The sequence below is a fragment of the Scyliorhinus torazame genome, chromosome 10, assembly GCF_047496885.1.
Source record: "Scyliorhinus torazame isolate Kashiwa2021f chromosome 10, sScyTor2.1, whole genome shotgun sequence".
In the NCBI taxonomy this organism is placed as follows: domain Eukaryota; kingdom Metazoa; phylum Chordata; class Chondrichthyes; order Carcharhiniformes; family Scyliorhinidae; genus Scyliorhinus; species Scyliorhinus torazame.
In genome coordinates, this window is record NC_092716.1 from 176788071 (window position 1) to 176804245 (window position 16175).

The 16175-nt window shown below is 42.3% G+C and overlaps 1 protein-coding gene across 4 annotated transcripts in view; it reads right to left on the reverse strand.

Moving 5' to 3' along the window:
- The window catches only part of hps5 (HPS5 biogenesis of lysosomal organelles complex 2 subunit 2), a 110192-nt gene that overhangs the window by 76472 nt on the left and 17545 nt on the right, over positions 1 to 16175 (reverse strand). For 3 of the 4 annotated variants that reach the window (XM_072518983.1, XM_072518982.1, XM_072518984.1), the window contains exons 2-6: positions 12829 to 13036; positions 9239 to 9349; positions 7801 to 7865; positions 6342 to 6534; positions 3881 to 4011 (exon numbers count right to left, since the gene is read on the reverse strand). In XM_072518983.1, coding sequence (XP_072375084.1) covers positions 3881 to 4011; positions 6342 to 6534; positions 7801 to 7865; positions 9239 to 9349; positions 12829 to 12933 — 605 coding nt within the window. In that variant the 5' untranslated portion in view covers positions 12934 to 13036. The remainder of the gene's footprint in view (positions 1 to 3880; positions 4012 to 6341; positions 6535 to 7800; positions 7866 to 9238; positions 9350 to 12828; positions 13037 to 16175) is intronic. The other variant, XM_072518985.1, reaches the window with a different exon arrangement.

Genomic DNA, 16175 nt, shown 5'->3' on the forward strand with positions numbered 1-16175 from the left:
AAGTTGATCTGATTTTGCTAAATTCCTTGCGGTTTTATTGACTGTGTAATGATTGTAAACCTCATCCATCCAATAAAGTTACAGGCCCTAAATTGGCATATAACCATGTCTAATCAGTTTATAGCAGCACCACTCAGTCAAATTTACATCTCATTTCTCTGACATCAAAAACTTATTTTGTGCTTTCTTTTTTCTTCAACTTGGGAGTGTACAATAAAATACTTTGTGGAGGCAGAGCTAATGCAGTAACCAACGTCAGCACTGCTTCAAAATCAGCCTTCCCCAGCAAAGGAAAACTGGAGCCAGATCATGACCCTGAATATGAAAAATGATGAGAATTTGTGATGCACGAGAGATCAGTCCAGCATCCACCTGGCAGTGTAAAAGTCAACATTGTCAGAACATGAGGGAATAACCACATTTATTCAGCTTTTTTTAGTCTTACTGTTTATGAAAAACATCTTTAGAATTTTTATAAACTGAAAAGCTCTAATTTCTTAAATATAAGGTGCAGTTTCAGTTGATCTTCCAATGAACCACCTTAAGCAATTGGCAACTAGAGCGACTATCCACTCGAACATTGGTTACATATAAAGATTGCTATAGCACTGAAGCCTTGCAGACCAGAAAGATTCCTGGTTCAATTTCTGATCTGTTCAGAATTAGTTAATAATGCTACACAATTAGCCTCAGTGTTCTTGGATTAGGAGTGAGGAATAGAAAATTGGTAAGCCTTTTGAGCACTAATCAATTAACTTTGCTAAAAAGTGTAGTTATCTGTTATGTTTCAGAGAATACATTCCTGCTGGTTAGGTGTGTAGTCACATCAGCAGGGTGTCTGCGCACACTTTAACATATCACCATCTTTGATTGTATGAGTAACATCTCTGAATAAATCTCTCTTTGTGTTTTACAAGAACACACACCTCCATACCTTTTATCTTTGCGGCAACAAAGAAATATAACAGAAGAGAAAACTGGCAACGAGGATTGAGGCAAGTGAATCACATACGTGATCATACACTGTGGACTCCGCAGTGAAGCTATTCAGAAGAAGCTGCTCTGATTTAACTCTAAAAGCTACTGTGGAAGCTGCCACTTCTATGGAGCTAGCAACAAGAGAAGCTTCACAGGTGGGGCTGGAGCGAAGATCCCCAAACTTGATACCACAAGAAACAAAGCTGCAACGATGCATCCATGTTACCACAGAGGGATGCTGGAGTAAAACAAGGTGTGGTAAGAAGGGCTATGTTGGCAAGACATGTTGGGCTCAGGTATACCTGCACATTCTTTTTGGGTGCAAACTCCGGTCATTTTCTTTTGACAGATCATCGACCTTTGGCTACAATCTTTGGGCTGTATAAAGGTATTCCTTCTTTGGTAGCTAATAGATTATAAAAATGGTCTTTGATATTGTCGGCACAAACTTACGATGTCCAATATCGCAAGTCAGAGCAGCATGCAAATGCTGATGCTTGCCGTTAAAAGTCATTTTGAAGAACATTTTGTCAATATTTTGTATTTCTGGGGTGACAAGGTGGAGCAGTGGTTAGCACTGCTGCTTCACGGCACCGAGGACCCGTTTCGATCCCAGCCCCAGGTCACTGTCCACGTAGAGTTTGCACATTCTCCCCGTGTCTGCATGGATCTCACCCCTACAACACAAAATATGCAAGGTAGGTGGATTGGCCACGCTGAATTGCCCCTTAATTGGAAACATTTAAAAAATAAATTAAAATATTTTTTATTTCTTGCTCGTGGGTAGTGTACCAGTGACTTCATCTCAAGTTCAAAGATATACAATGGACATGGTCCAAAAAGGAACACCGTGAGATGTTCATAATTAAAATCCAGACCTCAAGCCCGACATTACACAAAGGCTTGAGTTGAAAGTGCAGAATGGAATTCTATTACGGGGAATTGTGTGATTATTCTTCCATGCTTGCGTAGTAGAGTCCTTGACTAATTGCATGAGGGACATCCTGGTGTGGTGAGGATTGGCACGCAGTGATTTTTGGTGGCCAGGGTTAGACGCTCTAACTGGAGAGAAAGTTGAACAATGTCAGTCCTGTGCAAAACTAAGGAACACTCCACCATTACAACCATTATACCCATGGGAATGGTCGACGACAGAGAATACACATCGATTATGCTGGCCCATTGGAGGGTCACATGTTCTTAGTGATTGTGAACGCACACCTCAAATGGCCAGAAGTCGCGATAATGAAGTCCATGACAACTGAGCAGACCACTGCAAAACTAGGTGAAATATTCACAAGATTTGGAACACCCGAGCAGATTGTTAGTGATAATGGTACGCAGTTTACTTCGAAAGACTGAGGACTACTTGAAAGGGAACGGCATATACTGCATCAAGTCAGCTCCACATCATCCAGTAATGAATGGATTTTGCGGACGCTTTAGCATTCTACCAAAGCGTCAAAGAACATGGGGACATTGGCAAGAGTAAACAAATTCCTATTATCTAACTGGAACACTGTACATATTACCGTGCACAGTTCATCGGCAATGCTGTTACTCAAGAAGAAACTACGAAAACAGTTTGATTTGTTAACTCCAACTGATACTTCAGAGATTGCCAAATTACAACAACTAACACAAATTGCAAGGAGGGAGAAAAACTTTAAAGAGCGAGTATTCAACCAGGGAGAGAGAGTGTTAGTTAGGAGCTACACCACCAACGAGAAATCGGTACCAGCTATGATCCAAGCAAAGACTCATACATCATACAGACTGATGATGAAAGAGTTTGGCGATGTTATGCCGAACAGTTACTTGCTGCACAAAGTGAGTACGCGGAAACTTCTGGAGAGGTTCTTCCTTCAGAAAATTTAGAGAGCTATACTTTGCAATGGAGACGAGAGACAGTGACAAGTCCAGATTCTGTTTCTGAGGACTTTTCAATACCTACAGTGTCAGATTCTGAAATAACTACAAAAGAAATACCATCTACAGAAAGAAATGAGGACATCTCTGAGGTCTCAAAAAGCCAAGTTCCAGCCAGCGTGTGGGCACCTCCATACCGTTTCTCTTTGTGGTAATAAAGAAATAACATAATCAGTGTATCATAAGGCAAGGACAAGCTCAGACTCTGATGGTCAAACAGCCTCCAGCATTAACCACATAGGTTTACATGTGAAGAATGGCCATCTAGATGAAGCAGAGACAGCTGAATGGCACTCATGAAATGTATTAGAGCAGAAATCAGGACTGCCTGGAGAGAAAACTGGTGATGGGGTACAGGTTGGGGGAAACTTTATTTTTAAAAGAAAAGACTGGTAAATTGACCAGGATGGTTGAAATCTCCCAGCTAAAATACACTGTCAATTGTTCTGTCATTCTTCTCCTTGGTATCACCTTCATTGCCAGAGGCAAGAACAAGCGCAACAGTTTATCCATCAGACCATCTGCAAATTGACTAATTCACTGTTAGTTATATATTAATTGTGTTTAATTGTAAGATGGTGGGCATTATCCTAGAATTTATTTGTGTCCTTGAAAATAGATACTGGCATCACACTGGTTGTGGGGTTAGGAGGTATTTACTTGTAATTTGTAACTGTGTAAATAAATGTTTATAAAAGTATGTAAAAATTGGCTCCAGTTATATCCATCAAACTGGTTTTCTATAATAAGTACCCCCTGCAAAGCCAGCCAGCGACCTGCCATATACTAGAGGAAGACAGCAAAAGCTGTACCGCCCAGTTAGAGGTGAATGGTGAAGACAGCAGGGCCTCACCTCCAGCAATCTTAACAGAGGCAATCTGCAGGTATATTTCATGTTCAAAACAAGAAAAAAGTCACCTAACCCAGAAGTACAATGCAGAAGTGTGAAAGTATGTAGGATATTGGCAAATACCTGTCAGTGTCACACAGATAGCAGCGAGTGAGAGATGAGACCAACAACCTTCCATCTAGATAGTCAAGTTGCACCACTCTTGAGTCCACTGTCGTAATCACCTGAACTGGAAACATCACAAATGCAGCAGCCTGTGGCAGAATTGAAAGCAATCAGTAAAGCAGCTCTACATAGCCCTTGCACCACCAAGTCTTCCACCTGGAGTACTCTTTATTATGATCCCAAACCAGACCCCAACAGTGCCTAGGATACTGGTCCGAAACCCCAATATTTTAGTTTATTTGTAAGACTGCGTGGAAAGAATGATTTGTTCTAGGAGTGATTACACAAAGAAATAGGGATTTGGTATTTTTAAAACAAAACTTCATTAGGAATACAATATTAAACTCTTTAACTTCACACCGGAAAAGAACATCTTACAATTACCCTTTAAACACCATTACCCTTTAAACACCATTACTCAATTCCCCATTAAACAACAAGAAAAGAAACGTACAATTCTCAATCCATCTTTAAACATGGCATAGAGTAATACTTGCTTTACAGAACAGATGTGGCTCCTGTTAAAACCCCTTCAGATTCTGGCTGAATATCTTCAAAAAAACTGGTTCACCTGGCATGTTTCAGCTTCTTCCTTGTCCTCAGACAAGACTGTTCTGCTTTAAATATTACTCTTTTTTTTTTTAAACTATCCTACTGTGAGAGAATTGTGGACTCAGTGTCAACAGGTCAATCTTCAACTTTTCCAAAATGTCTCTGCATCCCTTAGCTCCACCTAGCAACGACATAATTGCCCCAAGCTGCAAAACAACTTAACACTCCAGGATGAAAATACATCAACTCCCGAAGGACTTTCCCCAGTCAATCATTAGTACATTAACCAAGGCTGAAAACCACATTCCTCTGGTCATTTTCATCTTCTAGTTTCTAAAAGCGCCCAGGCCTTGCAAAATAAAATCATTTTTAAAATAAGACCACTGCAGTCAAACACACTATAACCCCAAACTTTTAACCCTTAAATTGCCCCAATATTTAGAAGCCAATTTTCCTAAAGTCCTCCATTCGTCACATCTTTCGGAATATAAAGTTTAGAGCAGGTTCATGGCCCAATAACCGTTCCTTTTCTCATCTTCAACCTCTCTCCATGGTAGTGGAGTATAATTTATACTAATTTGCACATCTCTCGTATACTATTGGTAAACCACCTCGCCTCAAATTTTTCTTCTTACTTTAAGAGTTAAGCTGGGCATTGGCCTAATCACTAAAAAAAGAGCCATAATAATAATCACTACTATTTCAATTATTCCCTCAATTACATTTATTTCAACCTTTGCAGCATCCTGCATTGTGTCTTTTCCCTTCACCTAGGTTTCTGAATTTAAAAATTGAATGCAACTCAGTAGAAATCACAGCAACATTTGCAGGTCACACTGGCAAAAATCAGCACTTCACCAATAACTTTGTGCTCACGCATCCTTGCAAATGCCCTCCAAATGCACTGGCATACATTCAATGTACAGGTTCACCACATACACCCATCTGCCTATTTTCCATTAATCAGGATGCTCAAATGCCAATCACTATCTCATACATTAACACGTGGCACAGTCTAATCTAAACCCAATCATGTTTAGCCAGAACTCAACCCAACCCACTGATTCTCACCCTGTCATCTGTATGGCTATGCCAAGCACCAGCATATTAGTGCCCAACTGCTGCCAGTTTACATATTACCAGTTTTTTTTCTCAACTTCTTCTCTTGAACCCATCAACTCTTTGCGGAGTACTATTCGACAGGCAGGTTCTGTACCCTCCAAAGTTCAATAAGCATAGTTCAATAAGCCTCAACAGCAAATGCCGGCAGGCTCTTCAAACTGGAATTGTCACATAACTTAATCTGATCTCCCTTCATGTATGTCCACATACACGTCTTTCTGCAGGAGTCACTGGATAACAATCCAGAACCCCCAACTTATTTTTTTCTCCCTATCTCAGGCATTGGGGTCAACTGGAGCGCCACACAGCAAAGGCTTTTGTTATAAATTTAGAGCACCCAATTCTATTTTTTCCAATTAAGGGGCAATTTAGCATGGCCTATCCACCTACCCTGCACATCTTTGGGTTATGGAGGTGAGATCCACGCAGACAAGGGGAGAATGTGCAAACTCCACACAGACAGCAACCCGGCGCCGGGATCAAACCAGGGTCCCTGACGACATGAGGCAGCAGTGCTAACCACTGCGCCACCGTCCGCCCCCACCCACCATACAGCAAAGATAACTTGATGGCCTGCTGGTCCATATGGCTCAGTTATATCATGAATTTACCAACAAAGTCATCAATAAGTCTTTTCGAAATGTGAGCAATAATGTTGGGCTTTGCAATTTGGGTAAAATGATTTGTGCATCCCACTCCATTCCGACATTATAGGAGTACCATCACGTAAAAGAAAAACACAGACCTTTCCCTGTTTGGAGGAATTAACCTTCAGACCAGAAACTTTTCCCAGATTGTCTCCCACAAAGACGCGGAGGGCAGAGTTATCCCAGCAAAGAGCCGTGATCTGTCTGCCTTTGTGTTCTGATGACACATAGATGCGCTCAGGTTTCCCACGACGCTCCTGATGCAGCTCCCACACAATCACATGTCCCTGGCTAAACAAGGAAACAAACCAAAAAAATGAGGACTTGGTCACCCAAGGGATTTATTTAATGGAGACCAACATCTCTCTCTGTAGTGGATAATTTCCAGTATGCAGAATACGTGTCTCTGCAGCATAAATCAGTTGCAACATGCATGCTTGCTGACACTCTCCAGCAATGTTCATATTCCCTGCAAAGATGTTCTATCTCAGTCACTCTGCAGTACTCGTCATTCAGCACATACATTTTCTCTGCCCTTTTATACAGGTCTCTCTTTCTCCGAAACAGGGCAACATCTGTTATGCATCCAATGGTGGAGTCATATCTTTCAATTTGTAGTGATTTTAAAATACTAAATTGGACAACTCTTCCAAACAGCTGGCACAGGTAATGTGACCCAAACAGTCTCTTCTGTGCTGTAAAATTCGATGATTTAGCTGGGTTCTAGTCAAATAACCGGAGAGAGAAGAGTTAAGCCATTTAATTCAAATAACTTTAAATGATTTGTTCACGCGTATTGGACAGGTTTATCTCCTCTTGAAAAGATTTAAATTGACTGGGTTCCGATCAATGTTCTGAAGTAATTTCTCAATTTTATTTTAAATCAGTGTAGCTGAAAGCTTTCAAGGAAATTAATCAAACTAGCTGGCTTTAGTAGTTGATGAAAGAGAGGAAAGAATAACCACTACATAAGAAAATTACCTCTGTTTATCATCCCTGAAATGAGAGGGTTGTCCTAAGGTTGTCTTCAAGTGAATGAAGAGGTATGTTCCAGAAACATAGATATAGACAGATTCAAAGATGCCAGACAACGCTTGGAATGAGTACGGCCTCAACCGGGACCTGGGATTCATGCCGCATTACATTCATCCCCCACCATCTGGCCTGCAAAATCCGACCAACTGTCCTGGCTTGGTACAATTCACACCTCTTTAACCTGGGGTTACCCCACCTCTGGATCTGTAAAGATTTAATCACCTGCTAATGCTCGCATTCCAAGCATTGTCTGGCATCTTTGAATCTGTCTATATATATGTTTCTGGAACATACCTCTTCATTCACCTGAGGAAGGAGCAGCGCTCCAAAAGCTAGTGATATCGAAACAAACCTGTTGGACTTCAACCTGGTGTTGTAAGACTCCTTACTGTGTTTATAAAAAGAAAGTGATATAAAAATATGTAAGAAAAATAAATCTAGATTGAAAAAGTGGGTAAAGAAAATAAAAGTGTAAAGTAATGGAGACGGCTACAGGAAGAATGTCAAACTGAGTATACGTACCTAGTTGCTACAGCAACATGGTCCTCATCATGCTGACAGCAAGCAACGTGAGTGAGAGCACCTTCCTGAATGACAAAAGGTTTATTATTCATCCACATTATTCAGATGCCAATGTAGAGCTTCTCAAAAGCCCTCACCTTTCCTTAAGCATTTGTATTATTTGGTTTTCTCGACTGACCCCTCATGCAGCTCTCTAGTAGGCCGAGTAAAAGTGCTGCTTAAGGCAGTGGGAAAGGTGAAGAGAGGAACACACAGCAGAACCTACATCAACATAAAATACTTTTTGCTAAAGAACTAATCCTTAGGCCGGGCCAAGTCAATAGAATGGTTAAGTTGAGAGATTGGAAATGTCTAAACTTACAAACTAGTCCGGTGTAATTTTTCTTACTTGCCACATTTTTTTCTCCTGTTTGAAAGAATGACCTTGCATTTGTATATCAACCCTTCAATGCTCAAATTCACCACTTTTGAACAGTTATTGCTGCTTAGCACGCAAACGCAGTGGGCAATTTGCTCACAAGGTTCCTCAAATGATAAACAAATTAAATCACCACTTAGTTGAGGAAAGAATGTTAACTAGGATACTAATCCTCACTCTTTGAATAATATCAATCTTTGACGTTCAGCAGGTTCGCTCTTAGTTTAACATCTCATCAAAAATACAGTTCCAGAAATACAGCACTGTCTTGATACTGCACTGAAGTATAAATCCAGATTATCTGCGCAGACCACAGTGAAGTTTTGATTTTCTCTATTTAAAGGACCTTAGTGTTGGGTGGGGTTACTGTGTTATGGGGATAGGATGGAGGTATGGATCTTGGGTAGGGTGCAGCTGGTGCAGGCTCGATGGGCCTAATGGCCTCTTTCTGCACTGTAAATTCTATGAAATCTATGAGAGCACAAGCTGTGACCCTGATGCATACTTGTTGGGATACAGTACGGTCACAGTAGTTCACCTGCGACCATTCTTCATGTTTGAACCTAGACAATGAACATTGGCAGGTTATTCAACCATGGAGGTCATTACAGTCTGATAACGTCTTCCTATATCTGCAAGAAAATATTTTCTAGCAGAAGTCATCTCGGTGTCAAAGAGCAAGGAGACTGGTTTCTTTAATTGGTCAAGGATAGTTGTAGTAGCCCTACTGCTGGCCTTAAAACAAGCAAATGCAGTAAAAACTGAGAACCAGAACTGCACAGCTATGCACTGCCTTTAATAAATAATCTATCAGAGCAGTAAAGACGATGCAAGTGTTCCCAAACTATGAGATACTTCAGTGTTCTATTATTCAAGTTTGCCTTCGCAGTGTTGGAATGTATTCTACAAGATTATACACAAATATTCAATATTTTTTGCATTTTGTGTCTCATATACAATATCCTAAGAAAATAGGACCGTGCAACAGGCTTTTCATGTTCAACCTTTTCCAGTCCTCACCTTGTGTGTTAACATGACTCTCTGTTTCCAGCCTTCTTTCTGAATGAGATGGAGTCCGCCTGCGGAGCTGCCCAGTGCCAGCCATTTCCGACACACCGACAAACATGTACACTGAGAAAAGACGTTTCAAACCCACATTTTAATATTTCCACAACCACAATGGCAAAGTCATCGTTCCACTTTCCAGCCCCCTCCCTTCCCAACTGATCCCTATTCGAATCTCACTCCATTTACTCTTGGGAACCTATCCTGTCTGTAACCAGTTTCCATCAGTTTGATGGGCGGCACAGTAGCACAGTGGTTAGCAATGTTGCTTCACAGCACCAGGGTCCCAGGTTCGATTCCTGCTTGGGTCACTGCCTGTGTGGAGTCTGCATGTTCTCCCTGTGTCTGCGTGGGGTTCCTCTGGGTTTCCCCCCCCCCAAAAAAAAAGTCCAGAAAGACATGCGGTTAGGTAATTTGGACATTCTGCATTCTCCCTCAGTGTACCCGAACAGGTGCCGGAATGTGGCAACTAAGGGCTTTTCCCAGTAACTTCATTGCAGTGTTAAAGTAAGCCTACTTGTGACAATAAAAATTATTATAAACGCTTCCTGATCTTACTTCTAAATGGTTTTGCTCTGTTTTAAGATTAGGATTATGTTATTTTGCAGTGAAATCCCCCATTAAAAGAAATGATTTCAACACAGCAATCCTATTAATTCTCTTGATATTCTAATTACCGCAATCAGATCACCTTCTAAACTCAAGGAAATAAAACAAAGTTTATGCGGCTTGCCCTTAAACTGTAATCTTTTAAGCTTGGTAACATTCTTATGAATGAATGGGAACACAGGGAATACAGAGCCCAATATATCTTTCCTGATGTTCGTGCCCAATTGAATTCTGTATTCAAGATGGAATTGTAGGAGGAGTGGTCCACAGGGCCCCTAAAAATAACCACAATGTCGGACAAAGTATATAAGAAATAATATTGGTGCTTGTGATGAAGGGACAGCAACAATCATACACATAAACTGGAAAAATCAGAATGGCAGTGAGATCCTCTGGCAGAGATAGCCTGGATGAGGAGTCCATAGAATGCTTTTGAGATAGTCCCCTAGAACAGTATGTCTGGAGCCAGCCAGAGGGCAGTTCATATTAGACTTGCTATTGTATAATATGACTGGATAAACTAATGAACTCAGAATAAAGACATTCTTGGGTAGCAATGGTCATAATATGATTGAATTTTATATCCAGTTTGAATGGGAGAAGAGTGGGTCTAAAACCAGTATATTAAACTTAAATAAGGGTGACTATGTGGGCATAAAAGTCGAGCTAGCTAAAGTGAACTGGGATACTAGGCTATGGGATAGGTCAACAAAGAAGTAGTGGCTGACATTTAAGGGGATATTTCAGAATACCCAGAATAAGTATATTCTTCTATAATAAAAATTCTAATGAGGTGACCCAGTGGCGGCCATGGATTGAGTGGGCGCACATTTGGTGGCTCCAGCTCAAGATGGATTTTTTCGGTCTTTACCTGCTCGATGGGTGTGGTACTTGAGAGCAAAAGGTGCAGGTGTGCCTAGCGAAGATAATACTCCTCTGGTGCATGGATCAGTGGACAAGGAGCACCACGAGAAAGAAAGAAAGTTGGAGCAGGAGCATTTTGGTGGTGCGCCACAGATAAAGATGGCGGAGGGCAAAGGGGTGCGCTGCCTGCACAGTGCTCGGAGTTCTTGAATAACAAGGTCCAGCAGCAGGGGAAAGTGGCCCTGGAAAACCTGGCCAAGGTGGTGGAGGCGCTGAGATCTGGGATTGAGCGAGTGGAGCAGAGGATGGAGTCCCAGGGTCGGGTGATACAGAGTGGAGGAAGTGGTGGGGGAGCATAAGGAGCAGATGGCCTTGTTGGCAACGGAGTTGGGACTGATGCGGGAAAGCCATAAGAGGTTGAGGGAGAAGGTGAAAGACCTGGAGAATCACTTTCTCCCCGTGTCTGCGTGGGTTTCCTACAGGTGCTCCGGTTTCTTCCCACAGTCCAAAGATGTGAAGGTTAGGTGGGTTGACCATGTTAAATTGCCCATAATGTCCAGAAATGTTAGGTGGGGTTACTGGGATAGGGTGGCGGCGTGGGCTTAAATAGGGTGCTTTTTCCAAGGGCCGGTGCAGACTAGATGGGCCGAATGGTCTCCTTCTGCACTATAAATTCTATTGGTCTCCTTCTGCACTATAAATTCTATTGGTCTCCTTCTGCACTATAAATTCTATGATTCTATGAGTTACTTGATTGAAGTACATAAGATTCTGAATGCTCTTGACAAGGTGGATGTGGAAAGGATATTTCCTCTTTTGTGTGTCCAAAATTAGGGGGAATTCTTTTAAAATTAGGCGTTGTCCTTATAGGAGAAATGTCTTCTCTCGGAGAGTTGTGCGACTTTGGAACTCTCGCCCTCAAAAGGCTATGGAGATAGATATTTTTGAGGCAGGGATAGGTTGATTCCCTTGGCGATCAAGAAACTAAGGTTGTCGGGTTTAGATGGAAATGTGGAACTTGAAACAACCAGATCGGCCATGATCTTATTGAATGGTGGAGAAGGCTCACAAGGCCAATGTGGCCTAACTTGTGCTCCTATTTCGTATGGAATGTGACCAGGACTCTGGACAACTGAAGCACCATGTTCATCGCTTTGTATGCAAGTCCCATTGAGATAAAGGCACACATTATTTTTGCCTTTTTGATTATTTATACCTCTGCACTAGCTTTTAGTGATGCATGTACACAGACTCTTAAATCCCATTGACCCCCAGCTCCCCAATTAATATTCTAATCGTCTTTTCAGATTCAAAATGGATAACTTCAAACTTCCAGACATCTGCCAGTTTTGCTCATTAACTTGCCTACATTCCACCATAACTTGCTACGCCCATCCATGCAACTTTTGTATCACCTAACTTAAGAGTCACCTGCAATAATGGATATATAAACTTAAAAGCATTAATGGACATTAACCTTTATAATATAAATTGTGAAAGGCTCATGCCCCAGTACAGGTCATTGGGAGTTACCACTTGTCACATCTCACCAATCAGAAAATGGACCCGTTTTCTCTCCTTTCCATATCACAATCTTTAACAGAGGGAGTATGGTACACTCCATACCTTTACTTGTAAAAGGAGGCTGTAAGATTCATGAGCACCAATAGCAATTAGTGTGGTCAGTTCAGCAACCCACCCTTCTACTTCCACAGAGGGGTACAGACTCATCTCTATCTGTAAGAAGAGCACTTTGCTACTTTGCTGTCACTGCAGGCGAATTATTTCACGGACCCAGAGTATCGGATCTAAAGAAAAGGTAGTTGCAAACTATTGCACCTGTGGAGTTGATCTGAAATGCTGCCGCTACAAATCCCATTTTTCCTGACAGTCGCTCGTGACAAAAACCCAGAGCTTTAGCAACACAAAACAGATCACTGCATTACCCAACAACCTGATCAGTTAAACACAGCTTCAGCCTCGATCAACATAATCACCAATTTCCGTCCCATGAAAATATAAAACATCAGCCCTTCCATTTAATGGGAGGACTGTGTCCTTCTCTCACTCACCTTCAATCTGCTTGAATCTAACCGGAGAGCAGATAATAGGGGATCCAGTGAGTCCAGCTCAGCCAGGACATGGGTACATGATTCTGGGATCATTGGCAGTGACATTGCAACGGTGCACAAAAATTGGAAATAACAAAACTGGCAAAAGATACGATTTACAACCTCTGCAATCTTGTTCACAGTCTCTTATGGATACTTCATGTTCATACTGTGGATAGTAAACAGACACAATAACTTGTAACCAATTTGACTTTAGTCAGAAAATCTACTCAGTCTCCAGAATAATGCAATTTTACAATGTGTCAGACATGATTGTTTTAAAATGTGTAAAAGTTGCTATTGCTAGCTCGTGGTCACACAGAAAGTAGCAAAATTGAAGGAGGGCATGAATGGCATTCGCCCCGGCTCCCAAACTGGAAAGGAATAGCACCCCATTCCCAGTCATGAGTATACAAATAGATAAACCCATGACTTCCAATCGGAAGCACACAAATACTCATGTCCCAGGGAAAGGGTATATGGGTGATATTTGAGATGGCTAGTGCCTTTAGTCCCCTGCCAGACACCCACATCAGAAGGGGTGAGAGTAGGGAAAATTGGTATCTTATAACTCTCCAACTCTTACGTTGCTAGTTCTGCACACCAGCAGCCATAACCTGGTCTCAACTCAGCAATCATGCAAAACTAAGCAAGGGGCCCATCAGTTTTGGCTGGTGTAGTGCAGGGATGCATCTTTGAATTGCACAATAGGAATGGCAGAAGAGGAAGGAAATCTGAGCAAGTTAGTAGAATAATGGCTCAAAAGGGGGAGACCAGTGAACTGTGTGGTACACCCAAGTCGTGATGCTTAGTAAGATACATGGTCAGGCACCTGTGACGAGTCTGGGACTGTTCAGCTCCATAGCCATGGAAAGTCACAGAGCAGTATTCAATGACAGCAACACCCCTGGTAGCAGCTACAGGCAGGCATACCCATGCAATAGGGCCTGCAAGAACAGGGCACTCACTATCCTGGTATATGTGCAGAGATAAGTTTGCCCATTCAGACATCAGTATTCATGTACTTTCAATTTTTGGTTTCAGTGTCAACCAAGTGATGTTGAATTGGTCACCAATCGCACCGTTTCCCCACCTTTCCCTAAAGTTACATTATTGCCAAAAGTTAAAATAACACGCAGTGAATGCAGTTGGAGCACAGGGAATGCAACAGGAGCTTGGAATAGGCTTAATGTCGAACCCCAGCATCATTGTCAAAGCAGTCAGGCATGGGTCAGATACAACCAATATTTAGATTCCCAGCCTTAACATGCTATGTAATAAGGTGGAATTTTGTGGAATGGCAGGCTGATCTTGTATTGAATAAGGAATTATTTACATTCTCTGAAGTAGAAAATTGTTATTATTGGTAGTAGTTGTGTGTGTAGTCATATGGGGAGCCCCAAAGGGATCAATGTCAGGTCTACTGCTCTTCACAATCTTTGTTAACCACCTGCATGAAAGTGTTGTGAATATCACCTATAAGCAATTCTTCTGGTGAAAAAAGGCTAAAATCAGATCCAGATGTGGCAGCACATATCTGGAGCCACATCTGGCAGGTGACATTTAAAATCGATAATTGTAGTGTTACGCACATGGATAGGGCTAACACCAAGCATACTGTGCAGGGCTCTGAACAAAAGTCAGAGTCGGAAAGAAACTTGGGTGTAAAGAGTCTCTAAAGGCTCATGATCAGTGCTGTGAGCATAGAGAAAATAAACATAGCATTGATAAGTCTTGCAAGGATGACAGTGAGGTAAAAAGGTCACCTGTGCTGCCCATACTAAGTTATGTAAATATAGAATAGATGAGATGTTTAGGAGTTTGTTTTCCAGGCGGTCATTCTTGACCTTTGGAACAAGTGCTAATCTGGTGCATGCATTCAACAAACAGCTAGATGTCTCCTACATTTAGTGATATCACAGCATGTAAAAAGGAGTATACGAGTAAAACTCCTGGAGCCGCTTTTTTAAAAATATATTTTATTCAAGTTTTTTGGCCAAACATAACAATACGTAGTGTTTCTTTTACACAACAATAAGGCAATATAAATAACCTTGGCCAGTTTTAAACAAATAAATAAATAATATATAAACAAAAACAAAAAACAAAACTACATGGCAACTGCCTTGTCCAAAATAAATACTCTCCAAAAATACAATCCAACAATCCAATATACAATTACATATACCAAATACCTATACATATACAATAACATCCCTGAGAGTCCGTCCAATTCCTCCCCCCCCCCCTCCCTCCCCCCTGCGTTGCTGCTGTTGTCTACTTCTTTTCCATTCCCTCTATCTTTCTGTGAGGTAGTCGACGAACGGTTGCCACCGCCTGGTGAACCCCTGAGCCGAACCCCTTAACACGAACTTAATCCTTTCTAACTTTATGAACCCTGCCATATCGTTTATCCAGGTCTTCACCCCCGGGGGTTTGGCTTCCTTCCACATTAACAATATCCTGCACCGGGCTACAAGGGACGCAAAGGCCAACACGTCAGCCTCTCTCGCCTCCTGCACTCCCGGCTCTTCTGCAGCCCCAAATATAGCCAACACCTAGCTTGGTTCGACCCGGACCCCCACCACCTTCGAAAGCACCTTTGCCACCCCCACCCAGAACCCCTGTAGTGCCGGGCATGACCAGAACATGTGTGTGTGATTCGCTGGGCCTCTCGAGCATCTCGCACACCTATCCTCTACCCAAAAAAATTTACTAAGCCGTGCTCCAGTCATATGCGCCCTGTGTAGCACCTTAAATTGTATCAGGCTTAGCCTGGCACACGAGGACGATGAGTTTACCCCACGTAGGGCATCAGCCCACAGCCCCTCCTCAATCTCCTCCCCCAGTTCTTCTTCCCATTTCCCTTTCAGCTCATCTACCATGATCGCCCCCTCGTCCCTCATCCCCCTGTATATGTCCGCCACCTTACCGTCCCCCACCCATGTCTCTGAGATCACTCTATCCTGCACTTCCTGCGTCGGGAGCTGCGGGAATTCCCTCACCTGTTGCCTCGCAAAAGCCCTCAATTGCATATACCGAAATGCATTCCCTTGGGGCAACCCATATTTCTCCGTCAGCGCTCCCAGACTCGCAAACGTCCCATCTACAAATAGATCTCTTAGTTGTACTACCCCAGCTCTTTGCCATGCTCCAAATCCCCCATCCATTCTCCCCGGAACAAACCTATGATTGTTCCTTATCGGGGACCGCACCGAAGCTCCCATCCCTCCCCTATGCCGTCTCCACTGCCCCCAAATTTTTAATGTAGCCACCACCACCGGGCTTGTGGCGTATTTCTTTGGTGA